The 22,697-nt window shown below is 49.0% G+C and overlaps 2 protein-coding genes and 1 pseudogene across 15 annotated transcripts in view; all 3 read right to left on the reverse strand.

The window, feature by feature from the left end:
* The window catches only part of LOC140219912 (uncharacterized), a 178,018-nt gene that overhangs the window by 62,378 nt on the left and 92,943 nt on the right, over window positions 1–22,697 (reverse strand). For all 14 annotated transcript variants that reach the window (XM_072290089.1, XM_072290088.1, XM_072290086.1 and 11 more), the window contains one exon: window positions 15,432–15,523. In XM_072290089.1, coding sequence (XP_072146190.1) covers window positions 15,432–15,523 — 92 coding nt within the window. The remainder of the gene's footprint in view (window positions 1–15,431; window positions 15,524–22,697) is intronic.
* Window positions 133–15,084, reverse strand: LOC140219961 (uncharacterized). Its single transcript, XM_072290134.1, has 4 exons — window positions 15,075–15,084; window positions 10,389–10,588; window positions 8,030–10,128; window positions 133–136 (listed from the first exon to the last, which is right to left on the reverse strand). The coding sequence occupies exons 1-4, from the start codon at window positions 15,082–15,084 to the stop codon at window positions 133–135; spliced, it is 2,313 nt and encodes a 770-aa protein (XP_072146235.1).
* LOC140219913 (tigger transposable element-derived protein 4-like) lies at window positions 18,357–20,203 on the reverse strand (annotated as a pseudogene).

Here is a 22,697-nt window from a genome sequence, read left to right on the forward strand (position 1 = left end):
AGAGCTCAGAGGCCTTTTCCTTAAAGTCACCACCTTTATCAATGACAACTCCTTCGGCCTATTAAACTGCTTTAGTCAAGTGTCCCATACACTCCACTCAGATTTCATGCATGCGAGGAACACGCCATCAGCTTAACTGTAAGACAACAAACAAGCCATGTGGACACATCCCAATACTTCGCTCAATCGGCTCTGCAGTGGAGTGAGGGCCATGTTCCACGTTCCGCTGACGGCACGAGCATTGTTCGCATCCACACCAGTGTTACCAATGAACAGCTATGCGCAAATTACAGTAGACTTCTGTTAATTCAATTTTCCAATTTATTTGAGGCTGACCACAAGCCCCAGCCGGTGCCCATGCATTTCTACGGGCTCAAGCTTTCATTTCGATCCTAAAATTGGTGTTTGCCAGATAATTCGAACTTGGCCAGTCGGCATGCGCATGCCCGACTCCTATGGTAACCCCCAATGGCGACCCTTTAGTGACACTATGTCTCAGCGGAGCTGAGAGGTCAATGAACACAGGTTGTAATCTCTCGAAAACACCTACTTATGGCCTGCCTTTAGAAGATGATTTTTAAGCAACAACAGTAGTTCACACTAAACGTGAAGAGCGCAAAAGCAACATGGGGACGAAAACAAGATGACACAAGTGCTGTTCACATTTAGTATGGGTTACCAACTAGCCCAACAAGCCCCCTTCCCAAAATAGCTGACACTGTCCAACAACAGTATTTTATTTATCCGATTTTAACGGGTGTCTTTCTTTTCCATGAAAACTGGGCCGAAAACTGCCTGCGTGGTGCAACAGGATATGAAACCAAAACCGTGTTTGCAGTGTTCATATGCTTTACTGCATAACAAAGCTGTATCGTGATGAAGCTGAGTTATAAAAATTTTTGTGGCAAAGCCGACCCTATTAGACCCTAGCCCCTTTTTCTTGCTAAAAAATCAGCTGCATGCTAGATTTCTACTTTTGACATGCAGAAATAGGGTGCACGTTTAATATGGGGGAGTTAGAATAGGGCAAATACTACCAGATGACCTAGGGTCTGTATCTGGGCTATTCGGTATGGTGACATTGGCAGGTAAAACACACAAAACACGCGCAGTGAAAAGAATGAGGACATACAGAGCACCACTTCCAACTGAATTTATTGCGCAAGAAAGCCCGTATATAAGCATTCACCATTCATATCCACAGTGCATGCATCAGAAAACATTCCATAGGTAAACAGCTGACTTAACACCATTGGCCACTGAAGCGACGCCCGAGACACACACTCCGATAAAAATCGGTGTACGAAATGAGCCGCGGAAATGCGATGGAGCTAAAGGCGGTCGGCGAGGCCGACAGCCTCGGCGAATGTCAGGAGCGCACGTAGTAGTGTCCTGTGTCGTGAAGGGCATAAAGAAAGGAAGGACGCTTGATTCTGCAACCCGTGAGGGAGCACGGCGAAGCGTCGTCAGGGGAGAGGGAGTGGGAAGTGAAAGATGATAGAGAAAGAGGGAAGATAATAGACTTCACTATGCGCGACAGGGGGAGTGGCGACGGCTCGCCCAAACAGCCCTTGCAGCGCGGTCACGGTAGGGAGAGCGGTTGGATGGAGCTACGCCGCCGGGTTTCCCCGCTACCGCGAGGAAAAGCGAACTTCTGGGGGCACTTTTCCGTCGCTTGACGTTCGATATATCGGGAGTCACTGCAATATTTGTTTGATGTAAGCATAATTTTTGCTATATATACTCATTGTAACTATACCGTGACCAGAAATTGTTCGATATATAGAATAATTCGATGTAAACGGGTTCGATATAGTCGGGTTCGACTGTAGTTCCGCGACAAAGTGGCCGTATCAGTAGTCCATTATATGTGAACTTGCCCTTCAATATGTGAAAAAATGTAAGGGGGTATGTGGCCCTCGAAAACTGAAAAATCGCGAAAAAGTCTGTTTTTGAAAAACAATATTTTTGGTTTGTATGTCTCATAAATTGCCTGTTCTGTAATTATCAGCACCTAATTCAACTGCAAAGCACAAAAAAAAAAAAACACTACTTTTGAGGCCACAGCGGCCCACAAAACACGCGCAAATGCTGCAATGAAGTCAAAGATCGCGCATGCACCATTCCCCACCCACGCAGCCTGCCTGCGCCATCTTGGTGGCGTTTTGAGCGTGAATTCTTTGTCTCTGTTTTGCCGCTTTGCAAAATGACACCGCCGGCGCGGTTGAGGCACTATTGGCATTTTCCCGCGATGCAATGCAGAGTGCTGATTGGCCGGAGCAAAGCGTTCAAATACCGTGGGCTAAAGCGCGCCTGCATTGACTGCTGTGCGGGCGGCGGTGACGGCGGCAGCTCCCTTCTATGCCACGCCCACCGCGCTGGCATCGTTGCCCCCTTGCTCCGTCCGCCTCAACAGACGTTTGCTTGTGAGCTGCGCTATTCTATAGATTAGTGTATTTACCTGCATAATGATCGCACTCGCGTAATGATTGCACCCCTAAATTCTGTCGTCAAAATTTGATTTTTTTTCTTTCCCGTGTAATGATCGCACCCAGAACTTGTCGCAGCGATATGTTGTGTGCCAAGTCTAGCTAATGATGATCGCACTTACCATCTGTCGAATGCTACGCGGACGACTCTTGAAGACATACCAAGCGGTCTGCACGCACCCTACATTCTTAAGCAGATGCCCCATTTCATTCCTTTTATCACTTTCCGCACTTCCATGAAAAAGAAAAGCTACAACCAAACTTGCCTCAGCTTTATTACCGTATTTACACAATTGTAAGTCGACCCCTTTCTTTTAATTTGAAAATCTGAAGTGGGGGGTCGACTTACGATTGAAACCAAAACATGACACCACCAAAAAAGCAAGACCAACGGGAGCTACAACGTAGTTACAATTTATGTTTGCTCTATGGCCCTGCCCGTAGCTTTTCGCTATCCCACGTGTTTGTTCGCTTTTTGGAAGGGTTTTTCAACATTTTTGAGAGTTTTACAGTGCACACAACACTCATGAGGGGGTGTCGATAGTTGATGGAAGCGCCGCAGTTCCATTCGCGGCGGCACCCTCAGAATGGCGGCGCTTGCGGGGAGCATCGGTAGTTCATGGAAGAGCAGACACCGCTCACGGGTTTCTGGCGACTGCAGCGAAGCGAAATTTTCACCTGTGACGACAAGTGAGGAATTTCCCATGTGCCGAAGTCTGGACACCTTCCGGAGCTGTAGGCTAAGCTTGCGGCGTACATCGCTGAAATGTGTGATCGGTCCCTGCCAATGAAGTGCGACATCGTCATGAAACAAGCCCGGATTTTCGCCTTTAAGGACCTGCTCCGCCGTGAGTATGAGTGGCTGGCGGCAGAAGACTGCGAAATTACACCAACCGGACCTGTCAAAAGAGCCTCCCTGATGGCTGCGTGTGGTTGGGTGTATTCGGCGTGGGCTGCTGTTCCACAATATGTCGTGGTGCGGTCGTTTACCAAATGTGAAATTTCGTGGGACGACGACACGCTGTGGGACCGTAGCAACGATGACGATGGCAGCGCTAGTGAATATGAGTAGTCCAGTGACCATGTCAGCTACCAATAAATTTTCCTTATTGAATGCACCCTCGGGTATGCTCTTTTTTTTTTCCTGTCACGCGATATGGGGGGATCAACTTACATTTGAGTCGACTTACAATCGTGTAAATACGGTATTTGTAGGCTTCATAATGGGTTGGTCAACAACAACAACAAAAAGGGCGCCTTTCGGTTCTTCTCGTCTGCACTCGTGGGCACGCAACAAATCACGAGCGGCAACGATAGTGGCCACGTTTACACTGACACGTTAGAAGTGTACCCTATTCTTACGCCGACGCTGGTAACGCAGCTAAGATATTCGCCCACCCTTAGTGGAAACGTGCAGTATTAGAATAGCAGTGAAGACAAATGCCAGTTTCCACAGCATGCCCGCCATACGTTTCTATGTCACTGGCAGCTAAGCGCACCCATCTCTGTTTCTGTCTCCTCACAGTGGACATGGCTACGTTATTGCTGCAAACTTGCCGATATTAATGATGATATTAATTACTGATATGGAAGAAACTGTTTCAATGCATGTAATGTACTCACGAGAAGAAAAATAATCGTGTTCGGCGTGCTTGGCTTGCTCTGCCGGCCGCCATTTTTGTTTTGGTGTCCCGCACTGACAGCCGCAGCTGCCTGCTTGTTGACCCGTTGTAATCCCGCAGCAAATGCGGGATGAAAAAAGAAAATGTTTCTTTTCGTGGGAAATTTAACTCGCATAATGATCACACTCCTGAATTTGCGCCAATCTTTTTTTTACAAGACAGGTGCGATCATTATGCGAGCAAATTTGGTATTTTCTCAGCTTTTCTTTTTTTTCCGCTAGGTTTTTGTTGCACGTGATGCCGACAACGAAGCCCAAGAGAGTGCAGATGTTCGATGCGCAGAAGTGCAATATGCGACTTGTACGAGCATCCAACTTCCAATCTTCTGCAGCAAGTGCCGACTGCGTAGACGCCTGCAGCGGCGGAACTAGGCTGTCTGCTGTCGACAGTCGAGAATCCGACACATTGAGTGCGCCTGGAGCCACAAGAGTAATTAGAAGCTCCGCAGGCGCTTTCTAATAAAAACACAGGTTTTCAACTCTAAGGCCTGTATTCTCAGAATGGATGTTTTCACTACTAGTGGTGCTGGGGAAGGCGATATTTCAAGAACTGCTCTTCAGATTTGTGTGCCGTTTTTTTTTTTTTTTTCTGTTCCTGAATGACTTTGCCAGGGGGTAACAAGCTTCTTTTTTTGAAAGCTGGTGCAGTTAAATTATAATAAGCAATTTTTTATGAATGTGGTCATTACTGGCTGCATCAAATTCAAAGCTTTGTTAAAATTTTTTTAGAGGGGAAATTAAAGACAAGGGCTTTGTAGTCCCCTGGGATATCTATCAAGGGATCATCACAGTGAATTTCAGCTTCCTGCAATGTCCTGGCATTTCTCCAGGCTCTTCCTCAGGCATATACAGTCAACGACTGAATTTTCGGACGCCCAAATTTTCGGACATGCCTGATATTTCGGACGTCTTCGCGGCACGGCCACGAGCCCCATAGAATCAATGCATAAGGACATCTGAAGTTTCGGACGCTCGAACCCCCCGCCGTCCAATTTTCCGGACTTTTTGGCTCCTCGCACAGCGCCCTTGCGAAGGAAATAGACTTGCAGCCCAAGCATATCACCGCTTTGAACCACAACTAGCCGAATCTAGCCGTCACACACCTATTTCGTCTGGCCACGCTGGCTATGTTCATCGCCGCAAATGGCCGCACTTCCGCCTCCGGCGGAGTTTCCGGAGCGGCGCTATATAGGTGTTCTGTGGTGCTATTTCGTTTGTTTGCGCAGGCCACGTTTTGGCTAGCGTGGTGTGTGGTTGTGCTGTTGTGTCAAGTGTGCTCTGCGACGCTAGGCCTAGGTGCTTCGACGCTCGTCAGCGAACTCCACTGTTCGCAACTTGAGGATTTCGCTTGCCTTCGATGGCCCCCACTTCGTCTTCGTCGTCCTCGCCTATGGCATCGAAGCGCGGAAAGCAGTACCGTACCCACGGAAATAACTTTTGAACAGTTTGTTGACGCTGACAACGAGCTCAACTTCTGCACAGAACTGACTGACGAGGGAAGAGTCCGTCAGGATGTGGGGGATTCAGTAGACTCCGATGTTGAAAATGAGGAGCCAATGCCTGTGCCGCCTACAAGCGCCGAGTTGACGCGAGCACTGTTGACTCTTTCATCGGTGTACAGTGCTGACATGACCCTTGCTCAGATCGAGGTGAATATGATCGCATGCAACCGGAACGCTGTCCAAACAATCAACAAGTTCTTCAAGCCACTGCAGCAATAACACTGGCTGCCCGACGATGGACATGTACATAATAAACCGGCAGTCGGCTGCATACAGAGTTTTTGAACGCCTCTTTTTATAGCACGTTCATTGATGCTTTGGCAGGGTTTCGGAAGCCTGGTACTTTGCCCTTTACCTCTAGATCCGAGAAAAAAAGAAATGAGGTGCGTTTTTTTGCATGCATTCATTTTTTCGGGCCTGCCTGAATTTTCGGACGTTTTTACGTTCCCTAGAGGGTCTGAAAAATCGGTCGTTGACTGTACATGAACCACCTAGTTAGGCCTCAATAACTCTGGAACTAATAAACACATCTTCATGAAACTTTACAGTTCTTCATAGTTCGGTGGTGCGAACGTACCCTGAAAGTTTCATCCGGATACCTCAAAAAATAAAAAAGTTCGGTCTCCAGGGTAGCCTCCCCCCTTAAAGTGTTCATTGTAACAGTACGGTGCTTCTGAAAATGTTCTTTATATATAGATGCAGTTTCAATAGGCGGGGTAGGAAAATCATAAATGCTGTGAAATATGGTCGCTACAACCAATAGATTGTTATATCTGGGATCGTGGATTCGACTGTACAGTTGAAACCCGCAATAACGAAATCGTGAGAGAACACAAAAATTTCACTTTTGCAGGAACTTTGACTGCACGAGAATGAGGCAGAAAAGACAGTAAAATCGTTTGCAAAACGAAAATTTATTGCCATAAGTCTATGAAGCTTACTTCATACCAGCTTACTGCATAAGCTTACTTCATACCATAAGCTTACTTACCATAAGTACTTTGCCAAGCCTTGCCTTGCAGCAACTTGAAAGCTCCGATTTCACACTACAAAAAGGGGTCCATTGCCATGTTCATTGTCATTGTGCTCGCCGAAAACGAATTGTGTTGAAGGCGTCTTCAACATAATTAGTTGCGGGATGTATTCCTCACCTGCGGCAAGTTTTTTCATCCATTTTCATTTCCATTAACTTATCGTTTTTTTATTTCATTTATTTAGCACAAGTGACTTCCCCTATGTTTTCCTTGGTGTCAGTGTTTGTTGGCTTCTTATGATATGACTAATAAAAATTGGGCCCCTCGGTTAACCTCCCTTCATATTGTTCATTACATAACGAGGGTCTCGAATCCGGTAACATTGATGCCTTTCAGGTAGCATGTGTGGTTTTATTGACTGGTTGCCTTCACCCAAAAAGATCACAATCTCGTGACACCTGCTGCAGAAAGGATGTTCCACATCCGCCGCCATGATTTGTGAGTAATGGCGCTGGCTAACACTCCCAGGGTTCTGTTGTGTCGGCAGCGGCAGGCAAGCGGGGGGCCCCGACGGGCGAACGCGCGGCTAGCGCCGGCGCAGTGAAGGAGACACGGAGCTAACTGCTCCCGCTGAAAACCGGAACGAAGACTCCGCCGACCCGCGGCTGTTTATTACTTATAAAGGCTTCACACGCTAGATGACACCTCCCGATTGGTACAAGCTCGTCACATGACAGAAGGGGGGTGCGCCATCTAGCTAAGCAATTACAAAACATACATGTGCGATGACACAGAGATCTGACAGGGGGCGACACTATACTACATCATCCCCCCCTGGAAACAAAGTAAGCATACAGTGAAACGCGCACACATGACGCGCACTTAAGTCCAAGGACAAATTCAGTTCGTTCCCCCCCACGTTCACACACGCGCACCAGTCGCACACAAAGCACGCACTTAAGTCCACAACAATTTCAGTCCGTCCCTGCCCAAGTTCACATACACGTGCACCAGTCTTGGGCACCAAAACACAGGCAGTCACTCAGTCTGACAAGGAACACGGCACAACACTCACTGCACCGCAACAAGGAGCACATTTTATACCTGTGTTAACGAAACATGTGGACTGTCTCCTAAATGTCAGAACAAGGCCCCTAGCCGTGGCATTTCGAAGACTGAAATACGCTCTACACTACATAAACAAAATCATCGAGCCACGGAGGCCGTTTTCTGTCACGATGAGGACGCGTGCGTACCTCAGAAGAACTTTGGGGGTTGCGACCCGTATCAGTCGACTTTAAAGACCCAGTCGTCCCACTATTATTTACCTCCCCCTGGTTGGAAAACTGAATGTGGTTGTCGCTCAAAGCTGGAGAGGGTTGCCCAGGAAGCTCCTCTCGAAGTCCCAACAAGTCCTGGGAAGCTACCGATTCCCCCACGGAATCAGAGACGACTGCTGACTGTGCAGACTCGGAAGTGATACAGTCAGTCGAACTGCTTAACTGATGCCCATGAAAGGACGATGTCACTACAGACAAGTCATCGGAATGACTATCCAAGTTTGAATACGAGTACAAAAAGTCCCTATTACTTGTACACAACGTACTACCTGCTGGATCCTTCACTACTACGGTTAACTTAGACGCATTCCACGTTTGCCCATCACTAAGTACAAAAATAGATGGTCCTATCTGGGCCTTGACTTTACGAGGTTTACTGTACTTAAAGAATCCTTTCCTGTTAAATCTTATTCTGACGGTGTCTCCCACCTTGATATGAGTTGCCTGAGCACCTCTACGTTTGTCTACGTACTGTTTAGTCTGCCACTGTTTCTGCAAGACCCTTTCTTGAACTTGAGGCACAAGACTGTCCTGTTCTCGTAGATCTACACAGAGCCGCATGGTTCCATCCTTCTTGCGCACCACCACGAGTGGAGACACCCACTCAGTAGCCGCGACGCGCTCGATGACGTCGCAGTCCTCGAGACGTCGCAATTCATGTGTCACCTGGTCACGGAGGGCCAGGGGTAGTCGGCGCAACTTTGAAGATACTGGTTTCGCATCTTGCTGCCGATGAATTCGGTGCACAAAGTTGTTGACGAGACCCAACTCGTCACTAGAAAGGTGATCAAAACCCGGAGGCACACTTGTGGGGCTCTGTACTGAAGGAAGCGATGGTAGACGACATGTCAGCGACGTACCGTCGATCTGTATGCCCAAGCGTTGGATGGCGTCTAAACCCAGCAGTGATGTTCCTGTAGTCGTTACGTGGAACGTGACGGAGCATGATCTTTGGAAAAACTGGACAGTGGCTTGAAACAGGCCTTGAATGTCGATGCGTTGCTTGTAGAAATTTTTCAAGTCCTCTGTTTGTGACAGTCTGTGCTGTCGACCAAAGTGCTTTCCAAAATCTTCGACCGTCATCATTGAGACAGACGCTCCCGTATCCACCGGCAGTCGCATGGAGACGCCGTTCACTACGACTGGAACTTCCAAATCTTTTTTAGTTTCAAAAGCGCTTACCGTCAAGACAGACGCGGACGGCTGCCCTGCGGAAGTTGAAGACAGCGTCTCTGCGGAGGAGACGTGTTGAACAGTACGGGTTTTTCGGCATACTGATGCAAAATGGCCCAACGTGTGGCAGGCGTTGCACCGCCGGTTTCTTGCTGGACAATTCCTGTACGTTGCAATATGCTTCGTGCTGCCACACCGGTCGCATGCACCACGGTTCCCGGAGAAGCCATGTGCGAAATGTCCGTCGTCTCGGCGGCCTCTCGGAAGAAGGCCGCGGTCTCGGCGGCTTCTCGGAAGAAGTCGGCCATCTTCATGGCCTCCCGGACTACGTCGACCATCTTGGCGGCTCCCTGGAAGAAGTCTGCCATCTTGGCCCGTCGACGGAACGCCAAGTTGAGATGCCTCGATTCTTCGTACATTTTCGGAGCCGAACGCGCGGTTCGCTCGATGCAAGGCTTCTAACGAGCGTCCAATTTCTTCTGCCTTGTCCAGGGACAGGGTTTCGCCATGAGCCAGCAACTTTTCGCGAACGCTGACGTTCGCTACGCCATGTATTATCTGGTCTCGGACGCGCTCGTTGTAGGCTGTGCCGAAGTTGCACTGTACCGCCTTCTCCTTCAATGCGGTCACGAATTCCAGGAATCCTTCTCCCTCGAACTGCCTTCGACTGGTGAATTCGTGCCTCTCCGCCAGAACATTTGTTGACGCGGCGAACAGCCGGTCAAGCCGCTGCAAGAGTTTCTGGAACTCTGACGCTGGCGGGACCGCATCACTTGACGTTGACGCTGCGCCGGTCGACTGCCTTGCTGCTTCGCTTGAAGCTGACGCTGCGCTGGTTAACTGCCTTGCTGCTTCCTGCTCCTCGTCTGCAAAGTACTTTCGTTGTCCCTCACGCCCGAGAGCGCTGACGAGCGCGGACGCTCGTCGCGCGTCCGTCCAGTCGCCACCGCCGGCCGCTTCGAGGTGGGCCTGAAAAATTTTTTTCCAGCGATACCAAGGGATTAACGGTGGCCCGGGCAATTCCAGAAAAACGGGAAGGTTCGCCGTGAAAGACGCCATGCCCGGTAGCGTGCAGGAGACAGTGCAGAAAACAAGCCGGAGCTCGCAGCAGGAATGGGGCAAGGAAGAACAAAGGGGGCGAGAAGGCCTAGGCTCGGAAGCCTCGCGACGCCAAGTGCGTCGGCGGCGTTTGCCTGCCGTGCGGACACGGGAAGGGTCGCTTCACTTACGAAGCTCGTTGGTGTCCCGGGGCTTCGGTCGGAACCGCTGCGGGAATCCCATCCTCGTCGCCAAAAGATGTTGTGTCGGCAGCGGCAGGCAAGCGGGGGGCCCCGACGGGCGAACGCGCGGCTAGCGCCGGCGCAGTGAAGGAGACACGGAGCTAACTGCTCCCGCTGAAAACCGGAACGAAGACTCCGCCGACCCGCGGCTGTTTATTACTTATAAAGGCTTCACACGCTAGATGACACCTCCCGATTGGTACAAGCTCGTCACATGACAGAAGGGGGGTGCGCCATCTAGCTAAGCAATTACAAAACATACATGTGCGATGACACAGAGATCTGACAGGGGGCGACACTATACTACAGGTTCTAGTAGGAAACATAACTTTCCCAAGAAAGTGGATGCGGAAATGGCGCCACAGTAGCTCAATTGGTAGAACATCACATGCATAATGCGAAGGTTGTGCGATCGTTCCCTACCTGCGGCAAGTGGTTTTTATGCGTTGCATATTGCAATCACTCAGTTTAGCCCCTGGGCGCGGCCGGGCAGCCACCATTGGGGGTATGAGCCATCATAGTGGCTCATACCCCTACACTAGAGTTTTATGCGTTGCATATTGCAATCACTCAGTTCAGCCCTTGGGCGCGGCCGGGCAGCCACCACTGACCTTTAGCGCAACCACGTGACGTGACGTCACGACAGCCGGAGGAAAAGCTGGGCCCCAACTCGCGCGGTCGCGCGCGGCCGCAGCCACCACCTGACTCCCGCTCCTCCCGCTAGGGGCGCTGCGCCGGCGCGTGACGTCACGGAGGAAAAGCTGGGCCCCAACTCGTGCGGTCGCGCGCGGCCGCAACCACCACCTGACTCCTGCTCCTCCCGCTAGGGGCGCTGCGCCGGCGCATGACGTCACGGAGGAAAAGCTGGGCCCCAACTAGCGCGGTCGCGCGCGGCCGCAGCCACCACCTGACTCCTGCTCCTCCCGCTAGGGGCGCTGCGCCGGCGCGTGACGTCACGGAGGAAAAGCTGGGCCCCAACTCGCGCGGTCGCGCGCGGCCGCAGCCACCACCCGACTCCCGCTCCTCCCTCTAGGGGCGCTGCGCCGGCGCATGACGTCACGAAGGAAAAGCTGGGCCCCAACTCGTGCGGTCGCGCGCGGCCGCAGCCACCACCTGACCCCCGCTCCTCCCACTAGGGGCGCTGCGCCGGCACGTGACGTCACGGACCGCGCAATATGCAACGCATTCTTGGCTTAACCAAGCTAAGCCTGGCCATTTTTTTTTTCATCCGCTTTCATTTCCATTAATTTATTCTTTCTTTATTTTATTTGTTAACTGCTTTCTGGGCGCTCCGATCACATGTAACAAGCCAGGGCTGCAGCGTTTTAAAGAATGGCATTGCTATTAAAACTGCAAAGAGTTGTCACGGGTGGGAAGTGATACGCAAGCACCGTGATCACAAAAAGAGTCTTAAAAATTGTGAGAAGGCTACTGCGACAGCCTGTCGGCTTGAGAAATCTAGAAGAAATGCTAAGGTGAGATCGCCACAAGCATCTCGCCACGTACTTCTCACTGGCTTGCACGAGAAAACATATGTCCGTCAGCCTTGCACGCTTTACGCGAAGCTTGCCGACATCCTTCTCCAAGGCATCCAGGTACTCCACGTAGTGCAGCGGAAGGTACCTCGCAAAAACGAAGCCCCGGAGGGACAGAATCATCTGCCAGGCCTCCTGTGAGGACAACGTTGAGGCAGTCTGCCCTACCGCGTCATCGCTGTCGTCGCTGTCTGATGCAAGCACGTTCGCGATGATCGCCTCATTGGTTAGAAGCACTCAGTTTACAAATCTATAGCCGTGCACTTTCTTTTCACCGGCAACATCGTGCATTGCTGATGATCAGCTCATAGATCAGCCATCGCCTGTTTCAGTGGCAAGAAACCGCGTGGCAAGGAACGATTTCAATGCAAACAACAAAGACGAACACAAGCAATTAAGGGGAAACGCGGGGATCAGATCGCGAAAATCGCAAAAAATATCTATTTTTGGCAACGACGCGTTTCGGTATCTGCAATGCCTAATCTACATTGTATCAAAATGGTTTGACTGAAAACGCACTAAAAGTGCCCGAAAAAAATTAATTTATCAGTGCGTAGGGCGAGAAAACAGCTTTAAATCGAGTAAAATCACCGCAGTTCGCGGAGCCCTAACTCGTCTTTCCCGCCACCGAACGCCGCCATCTTGGTATCGTTCAAACGCTCGAAGTTTCGCCATTCCGTTTCTGAATTCTTCGGTCGTCGCCATCTTGTAACAAACGCACAAACACAAAAGAAGCGCAGGTCTGCTAGAGGCGGTCACACGGGCCCTGCGATGAAAGCGGGCCTCCGATTGGTTGCCGTACTGAAAGGCGTCTCGCCATTGGTTGCTGCTGCGGCAGCGGCCAAGCTGGCAACCACAGCGGACGGTAGCTGTCTGCTTGGAAAACCACGCCGGCGTCTTTCTTCGCATGATACTCACAGAATTCGGAATTACGAAAACTCCCAGGTCAGTGATGGATCGGCGCTCGTTCGAAAATAACTTTCAAATGAAGCATGCCTTCGGAAAACAGAAGCGCAAGCCTCCTACGACGAGAAAAAGACGGCGGCCAGCGGGAGAAGCGGAGAACCCGAGTGAACACGCGGATAATGTGCCGCGTTATCTTGCACCGTGCTATTCCTGCAGCTTGCATTATCTTGCACCGTGCTATTCCAGCAGCGAAGCCGACAATCGCCCTGTGACATCGATACTGATAACTAAGCCACCGGAAGACGTGCCAACGGAGGCTCTCGCACCTGCGCGTACGGCCGCGCGAGTCGGCAACCGAGATCGCGTTGTTGGAGGCGACGCGGGTCGGTCTCCATCGCCGGCACAGACGGTGTGCGTTTCCGATGCATCGTGCGACATGGACACGCAGCCTGCGAGTGAGCCCCAACCGTCGACGAGCTACATACTGTATGGCGACTCAAGGCTCACCAGACGAATCGTCGCACGATTCTGACGCACCTCGAGCCGCGTTTGGTGTCAGCGGTGACTGCAGAAGCGCAGGCATGCAGCGTTCGCGACTGAGCGGAAGCAGCAATGCCAAGAACAAATTTAGGCCCCTTGTGACTGCGAGTTCATTATTATGCCTGTTTCCGCGATGAACTCTTTGATCGCTAAAGCTCTGTGCCCAAGATGCCAACAGCGTTCCGTGGGTGTACACTGCGATATCAGGCTCGGCCTGGCAGTGAAAATGGTGGTCATTCACTACTCCAAACGGCGCAAGAAAAGAATAAAGAACGCCTGAAGAAGGCATCCAAAGCCCACCAAATAAAGAGGCAAAGGTGTAAGAAGATGCCTGACAGCAATGATTCAAAATATTACAGCCCTGGTGCTTTTTAATAAATTTGCAGTGCTTTTAAAACTTTGCAGCCAGTTTTCTCAATTGCATTTTTTTTGTCAATCACCTCGCTCGTGGAAAGCGTAGCACAACAATGGCTGGACCGATTTTGGTCCAGTTTGTTTTGCTGTGATCTACAAGCTGTGCTGTACTTAAAGACAGTCTTAAAATGTTTCTTTATTTTTCCATTATTTAATTATTTCACAATTACTACATGGCTCCATGCCGTGAAGCACAGTCATCTGCATGTTATGTTGAGCAAAAAATTATTAGCGCACTAAAAAAAAAAATCGAACACTGTCTTGATGTAGATTAGACATCTGGGCAAACATGCAAAGTATTTCCAGCTCCCTATCATGTTTCGTTACTGTGCCAGGCTTTCCACAAGCAAGGAACTTATAAATTCTTATAAAACAAAAACTAATTAAGATATGCTAATGAAATTTTAGAATTGTCTCTTTATTGCAATGTGCAGTGTATGTGCCAAATTTCAGCCCTTTCTGTCAAGAAACAAAAAAGTTAATTCTGATCCCCTCCTCCCCCCTTAAGCTGTTTGCAGAACTGCACTGAATGAGAAGCCAGCGAGCAACCTGCCAACAGTGCAGTTGGCACGGTCCATTCATGTTTCGGAGTGTGGGGCGGTGTAGAGCTGTGGGCGCAGCTGAGCTCTTCGAGCAGCCCATTCGTGTTCAGAGGGGTGGAAGGGCGATGGGAGAGAGGCACGTGGAGATGGCTAGAAAATAAGCACACGGCGGGTGTTGGAGTAGCGACCCATCATGCAGCGGCTCGAATTTCTCGTTTTCTTTTCTTCTTTTCAAGGGTTTCACATTTCACTACCTTTCGGCTCGGACACCCAGCAGCCAAACTTCTCATTATAACCGATAATGCGGCATCGGGGCATTGTAGTAAGCAGGTTATTTTACCATGGAAAACATACAAAAGTTTACAGTGCAGCAGCTTCTCATTGTTATAACCGATATATTGTTAAAACCGGTATCATTCGACTGTATATCTAACCACAAAAGTTTTTACAAATGATCAATTTATTTAGGCTATGCTCCCAACGTGCACCAATCTAAAATATTTACTGAAACCTTTAAACATATGTATTGAACATATTAATCAAAACATTGCAACTGCAGCGTTAAGTTCGGTTCGACAGGGTTATGTAAAGAATTTAAAAAATGGTCTTCAATCCATGCTGTGATTATTGTTGGACAGCTAAGCTCTAAAGGACAATTAGAATGATTGCCCATTGCAACATAGGTTGAAACCACTCACGTGGTGACATTTACAGGCACTTTACCAAATTATTAGCCTAAGACGTTTCAACAGCCTGCGACTTGGCTTGCACCACTACTTCGTGCACCAACAAAGAGTGGACAGTGTAACGACAAAATCACTCTTAAAATGGCAACACTGCCAAGCGAGGAGTGGATGGAGAGACTGTGCAAATGAGGAGAAGGTGTTGCGAATGGGACAGTGCCTTCCATCACCCACCGCAGAGTGGACACCTCTCTACTTGCCACTATCCACCACCAAGCCATTGTCTACACACTTCAGATGAATACAGCAGACAAAACCAGTATTACAACAGAAAAAGTAATTGTGGGTTAATAAATAGTTTTTGACGTTTACCTGAACAAGAGAAGTTGGTGCCGCGCTCAGTACAGGAATGGATGATGACGAAACGATCTTGTGCAGTGCACTGCCCAGTGAGACGCCACCAGCTGCAAATGCACAGAAAGATGGCACACATTTTTATTCTGAAACAATAGCGAAAAAAAAAAAAAAAAAAAGAAGAGGAGGACAGGCAAGTAAACAGGATGGGCGCTAATACTTAGTTTTACTCGGAAACAAGAATGACGGCTTATTTTGTTTATGAGAAAACCAATTTAATGCCATTTAACTAAGACCTGTACACTAGCAAACTGACCTGTGTTTCTTAATGCAACAGCAACTACTGAACCTTGTAAAATGGAAGCCCAATACAACAAAATATCTTCGTACCCCCTCCAAACAGCCATAGGAGTCAATTCACATCTCTTGACAACAAAGAGTCACTAAACTGCCGAAATTTTAGTCCCACTACTGCCCGCAACATGGTGACTGAGCGATTATGGCATTGCGGTGCTGTACTCCATTTCAGACATCAGGCACAACGCTGCGAAGGCTAGAGATATTTTTGCACTGGCTGCGTCTGCACTTAGAAACAGTGCGACATTCTTGATCGCAATTGTGCGAAACTCATACCCGCCAGGTTCAACGACATTAGGGAGATCTGACGGAGGAAGGGGGGAGGGGGTCTCGGAGTCGCAATAGTTCACACACATTTTCCATGACTGAATTTTTTCTTTAGTTGTAACTGAGCAGTAATTGTGTAGTTGTTGTTTCGAAACCACCAACAACATGCACAACTGGTCACTATCACTAAATCTTCAACGTGGCTGACGCCGCCCTATTCAAGAAGTCCTTGGAGTACTGTTGTGCGTAACAATGTTCGCCGCTGCGACACTTCGCCAAAAGAATGTGTCCGAGGGTTGTGTCAGTATTAGATGCTCGGAACTGGGTACGATTTTTTTTTTACAGCGCTGAACTGCCTCTCGCATTAAGCGTTGCTGTGTTGTATAGAGAGGATTCCAAGCATCACTGCTGAGATACGCCTAAATTTCCTGCACCTCAGAGCTGGAGTTCCACTGGACGTCAGCCCGTTCCTCTTGCAGCACATCTGGAGGAATGACAGAAGCCTGCAACTTCACAAATTCCATTTCCAAAAAAGTTGAAGCTTCATCTTTAGATAAACTCTTGCAGCTCCAGTGGTAACAAGGCTGGATACCTCTCCACAAAGAAGAGGACGTTACGAAATGACATGGTGTCAATAGAGTTGACATTTGCAACTCGTGCATTAGTCAGTGCACTGTGAGCCAAAGGAAATTTGAGCCGAATGTAATCACAGGCAGTGACCATGTATTTCCGAACAGCCTCAAAAAATTGTTCTTGTTCACTTGGCTCGAGTTTTTCAACAATGTGTTTAGCTTCTTGTCCGACCACAATGTCTCGATCATCCTTCTGCGCATCTCGGCTCTTGTAGTCAGTTGTAAGCAGGTCCTTGTGCTCCTTTAGCAGGCCTGGCCTCACGAACCTTGAAAGGAGGTCCTTGAGAAGCCCAAAGAGCAGCGATTGCAGCAAGTGTATTTGAGGAGCTTGTGCTTGCAGGCGGCAGTTCAATGTCTCAAAGGCAAGGATAATGGTCTTTAAAAGAAGACAGCAGGTTTTGTTGAGATCAGAGCTCAGGAGCACAAACAGCCGTTCCTCACGTGTTATTCATGGTGCCCCCCAAGTCTTGCCTTCCACATAAGCGCCCTTAGCCTTTTTCACTGTTACTGGTGTACTCTCAGCTGAGGTTTTTCTCTTCTGTTTGAACAGGATGGGCTACGGTTGTGCAGTTACCGCTGACACCACTGGTGTCTTCGGAATTTGATAGTAAGACTGAAACTGCGGGCTTATGGCTTCTTTCTTCACCTCATGAAGGAAAAAGCTCAACAGAGGTGCCCACTGGTCCAGTAGCCTTTGCAGGCATTTCCCAAGCGACAGCCATTGAGTTGGCGCATGCTTCAGAATTTTTCGGAACTCAATATCGTGCATTTCGTGAAACTGTCTACGGGTAAATTTTCTTTTAGCGCTCTTTCCCAAATAAAAACAAATATCCATGAGGTCTTCGGCCATCTTCGACGGGTGACAGGACACCGCTTTCTCAGCCGCAATGATGATCAAATGGCATGGACAACCAATTTTTATAACATTTTCATAGGCCTCCGTCAGCACTGCCGCTACGCCATTCCCCCCCCCCCCCAACATCACGTTGGTGCTGTCGGAACCAAAAGCTATGCAACTGGATGACGGTATGTTCAACGAAATGAGGGTACCTATAATCAATCTGGCAATGTTGCGCCTAGTTGAATGGCCCTCCAGGGTGCTCAGCGCAAGCAGTTTGCTCTCGATTAAGCCCGATTCTTTTACGAAATAGGTGACCACAATCGGGTACAGCTGTGCTTGGCTATCGTTACTGCCATTTATGGCAACCGCAAACACTCTTTTTTTTTTCAGGGCGCTCACCGTGCTTTCCTGTGTGTGGTGAGCCATCTCACCGACAATTGCTGTAGTCTTAGTCCTAGAACATGCATAGCGCTTCGCAACATCTGACTTCGGGAACATTTTCCGCAGCATAGGTCCCACGTGTTCAGAGGCACTCAGCGGGATATTGTGCTCCAGCAAGAAATCCGTGAACAGGCATTCTGCACAGATGACGTCAGTGTCGTCTTGTCTCCCGAAAAATTGCTGGAGACGTTGCTCGTTCTCTTGGCACTGAAGGGCGCTGGCGTGCTTCTTCCACGAAATGTGCGTAGCCAAGTTGGTTCTACCGCCGTGCGAGATGCTGATGTCGTAATTGCAAACAGTGAAAAATGCATGATGCTCGCTTTTCCGCGACTCCATAATACAGCCAAACTCTGCGGTATACGGCCTTAAAAAGACTCGAAGGTATTTCTTGCGCTCTTTACTCAACGCCATTGCTGACAACTATGTAAAGGATGCACTACACCATGCACTGGAGTGCCGAAGCCAACAAAGAATGTAAGAAAACTTCTGATGAGCGTGTGGAGGTGGCCTAGTGCTACTTACAGGAAAAACCAGCACAAGAAAGTGGAGAGGAACTACAGGGAAAATCGGACCCTAGTGCCACGCTTGTGATACCCTGGGCAGCTGCGTAGACAATTTCCTTATGCGTAGATGAAAATGACTGCGGCGCTGCGTTCGCAGAGATAGCAAAGCAGAAGTGATACTAGGAGCTTCAATTCTGCGCTTGACCGGCTACGCTTTGTAGACTCTTCACTGATCACTATGTCAATTGGTGTCACGTAGCTCCGGTGCTACGTGGCCAGACTAGAAGGATTCGGCTGAACACGGGCCCATGTTCAGGAGATTTCTGTTTCGGTCGTACAATCGTACAAAACCATCAAAATTTGGGAGTCTCCCGGACAATTCGGGAGACCTGGCAGGTATGGAAACCGTTCTTTATTTAGGTACAGTATCAAATGAAAAAAAAAAAAAAAGAAGCTTTAATCCTTTAAACCAACAACCTGTGGTACAGTAGCCGACCGATCTTCTGGACCTGGAGGGAACAGAAAAATAGTCCGAATAAAGAACAGTCCGAAAAATTTGTGAGCCGCAAAACCAAACTTTATTCCAGCTAAACTGGACTGAAAAAGTCGCAGATGGTCCTTTGTTTTGAATTCCTGTTTTCTGTAACGACATCTGCTTGCATCTGTGCAAGTGTCATGTTCTCGTCATACAAACTAGACAATAATATTAGAGCGCTGATGTCTTGCATTGATGGCTGCGGGCGGCCAGAGGTGTCGTCCTCGGATTCCGAGCCGCTTTGGGGCGGTGCGGTCACCTGCCCACGATCTCGTTGTCCGTAAACTCCAAGCACACGTCTATGTTGTTGTCGACTGCGGCAAACTCGTGAAAAGGAACAGCAGCGGAAAGGCGCAAGTCTGCAATAAGCCGCTCGCCGGTGTCGATGTCTTCAGCAGTGCCATTTCCCTCTACGGTCATGGGCTCTTCAGAGTTGCAAAATCCAGCATGCCTAAAGCAATTTGCAATCGTCGAAGGCTGAACAGCCTTCCAGGCATCCGCTAGCATGCCAAGTGCCGAGAACAGGTTAACGGAGTATGTCTTCCCATTGTCAAAGCACATTAGTGTGCGGCCAAGTAAACGGGCCCGGTAGTGCACCTTGAGTTTTTAATGACCCCATGGTCCATCGACTGCAGCACACTCCTTGTATTTGGCGGCAAGAATTCCAGACGAATAGCTTGCAGGCTGTTTACGGCACCATGCACCTTGCAATTGTCTACGACTATTACCACTTGCCTCTTCTAGCGCACAAACATCCGGTCCAGACGGCGGACGTAATCTTCAAACAAGCTTTGTGTAATACAGGCCTTTGTATTGCTGCTGTACCACACAGGCAGGTTCTTCGCACCCTTAAAGCAACGCAGGTTTTTCGCCTTCCCTATCACTAGAAGGGGCAGCTTCTCGGTGCCAGCTGCGTTTGCCCTGACCGTGACAGTTACCTTCTTACTATGCTTCCCACCAGCGCAGGCCTCATTAGTAAAGGAAAGCGAACGGTCCAGCAGCATACTGAAGAATAGGCCTGTCTCGTCACAATTAAAGATGTCTGCAGGAGCATACTGTTGTAGCAGAGCCTTCAACTTACTCATCCGGTAATCCGTGACAGTAGATTGATCCACGACACCGCTCTCGCCGCAAACTTTCTTGAAAGAGACGCCGTGGTTTTTCTTAAACCCACGGATACACTCATCGGTGAACTTGAAGTCCTGAATGCCCATTTTTAAAGCAAGCATTTCGGCTTTCTGCTTGAGCATGTTGCCCGAAATGGGGAGGTTCTTTGCTGGGATTCCTTTCAACCACAGCTGCAGGGCCTCTTTAAGCTTTGGATGTTGTCCTTTTCGGTCATTTTTTTTTAGTTTTGCCGTGCAACTGGTTGACTGCAGACAAGATTTTTTCTTTGTTGTTCACGTAATCAGACAAGAGCTGTTTGGAGATATTAAACTACGTCACGACGTCAACCTGGGTCCGTCCTTGCTCGATAAGCCTGATGATGGCTGCCTTCTTGTCCAGCATCATGGTCGAATATTTTCCATGCTTCGACACATTCGGTGGAGGCGGGTGAAGAGCAGGGGCCATGGCATCGAAAACAAGTCGGCATTGCGCTGAATGAACAGCCGCAACACACCGAAATAGCGATGATATGTTGTACGGCAGCTAGTGATGGCAGACGATTTCAATTGCATTGTACTGGATAAAAGCCGGCAGATAACTGCTGGACAAAAACGTGCATGACAGCACCTATGACACCGAGGCAAAACTGATGATGGTGGTGGCTATCGTGAGCATCACCTGGCATTCATAGGTGCTGTCCGAAACTGGCCGTGCATGACCGGTTTCTGGCTCTCAAGACCGCTTCTGCCGCAGGCTACAGGCAAAAGCATGGCCTTTAAGATCGGCATTTCTTACAACAGGCGCCACCTTTGCCGTGTGGATTTGGACACCTCCTATACTTGCTAATCAAATTACTATACTGATCCAAGCCACTTCACGTCCGATCCGAAGCTAGTCAGGCGGCTCAAGATTCAAAATGGCGTCCTCCCCGACTCATAGCGCTGGTCCGTCGTGGCAAATTTTGCCTGGAACATAGAACTTCTGGCTTTATGTTGTCCGAAAAATCGGTCACAAAAATGCATTAGCTCTATGAGAATAAAGTCCGGAGTATCTATCAAGTCCGAATTTTTATAGTCCAAAAAATCGGTCGACTACTGTACAGTATACGGCTATAATGTGTTGTTTTAGATCAATTTGTTTTTGTTGCATTTCCTTTCGAGTTTTTTTTTATGGGCAGCCTGTCGTGGCAGCCTCACATGCACGCTCGCGCAAGAAAATGTCACTGGCGCACAGCGAAGCATTCAGTGCAGTTCTGCGAACAGCTTAATCCCTCGCGTTCGTCTTTGTTCGTTGCGTCGAAATCATTCCTGGCCACGCGATTTCTCAGCCTTGTTTCACTAACGGTTGGTTTGACTCGCCACCGAAAAGGAAAGTGGCTGATCCGCCCGCTGATCATCGGCAATGCACGACATTGCCGGTGAAAAGAAAGCACACGGTTATAGATTTGGAAACGAAGTGTTTCTAACCGACGAGACAATCACTGCAAACGTGCTTGCATCAGATAGAAACGTCGGTGACGGCAGCGATGACACGGTAGGGCAGGCTGCCTCAACGCTGCCATCACAGGAAGCCTGGCAGATGATTCAGTCCCTCAGGGGCCTAGTTTTCGCGAGGAACCTTTTGCTGCATTACGTGGAGCATCTGGATGCCTTGGAGAAAGATGTCAGCAAGCTTTGTGTAAAGCATGCAAGGCTGACAGACATAGGCTTTTCTCGTGCAAGCCAGTGAGAAGTACATGGCGAGATGCTTGTGGCGATCTCGCCTCAGTGTTTCTTCTGGATTTTTCAAGCTTGACAGGCTACCATGGCAGCCTTCTCACAATATTTAGAAGGCCCCTTTTGGGGCCACTAAAGTGACGCCTCGGTGGAGCTCGCATATCGCTTGCCACCCGTGACCCCTATATGCAGTTATAGCAGTGCTATTCTTTAATGCTGACAGCTGCGGCTTGTTACACGCGTTCGGAGCGCCCAGGAAGCAGTTAGACAAGTGAACGCTATCAGCACGCCGGTGCAGAAAGGTGGTGGGGAGGGGAACTGGCCTCCCTGCTATTATAGTTTTCTCACATCAGCTATACCATCCCCCTAGTTTGATTTTTTCATGCAACCTGGTTATAACAATTATTGGTTATAACGATGAAATTTTCGTGGCACTTGAACATTGTTATAAGTAGGTTTGACTGTATCTGGGTTTTTTTCTCATAGCCCTAATGCGTAAATGCATATTCTGAAGTCGACTCATCGTTATAACCAATATATCGTTATAAGTGGACTGCACTGTACTGTTTAACCGAAATAGCATGAGATTGCCCACTTAGCAGTCAAAAACATAACGAGAGAGTGTGATAAAAGGGCAGAAAACATGCAGTATTTATTCACTTCGCGCCACAAAAGTCTATTACTTTCGTTTGATGCTGCGGCGGGCTAGCAGCGATGACGGCGGCCTCCAACTCGCATAAGGTACGAGCCAGCTTTTCCGCCAGCCCCCTTTCCTCAGCAAAAGCACCCACATGAGGCTGACATGACGCACAGCACCTGCCACTGTAGGGCCTGAATCGCCCGCACTTTCGCTCTCCATGTCGTCCTCATCAATATCATTAGGTGA

Source organism: Dermacentor andersoni, chromosome 8 (genome assembly GCF_023375885.2).
Source record: "Dermacentor andersoni chromosome 8, qqDerAnde1_hic_scaffold, whole genome shotgun sequence".
NCBI classification, from domain to species: domain Eukaryota; kingdom Metazoa; phylum Arthropoda; class Arachnida; order Ixodida; family Ixodidae; genus Dermacentor; species Dermacentor andersoni.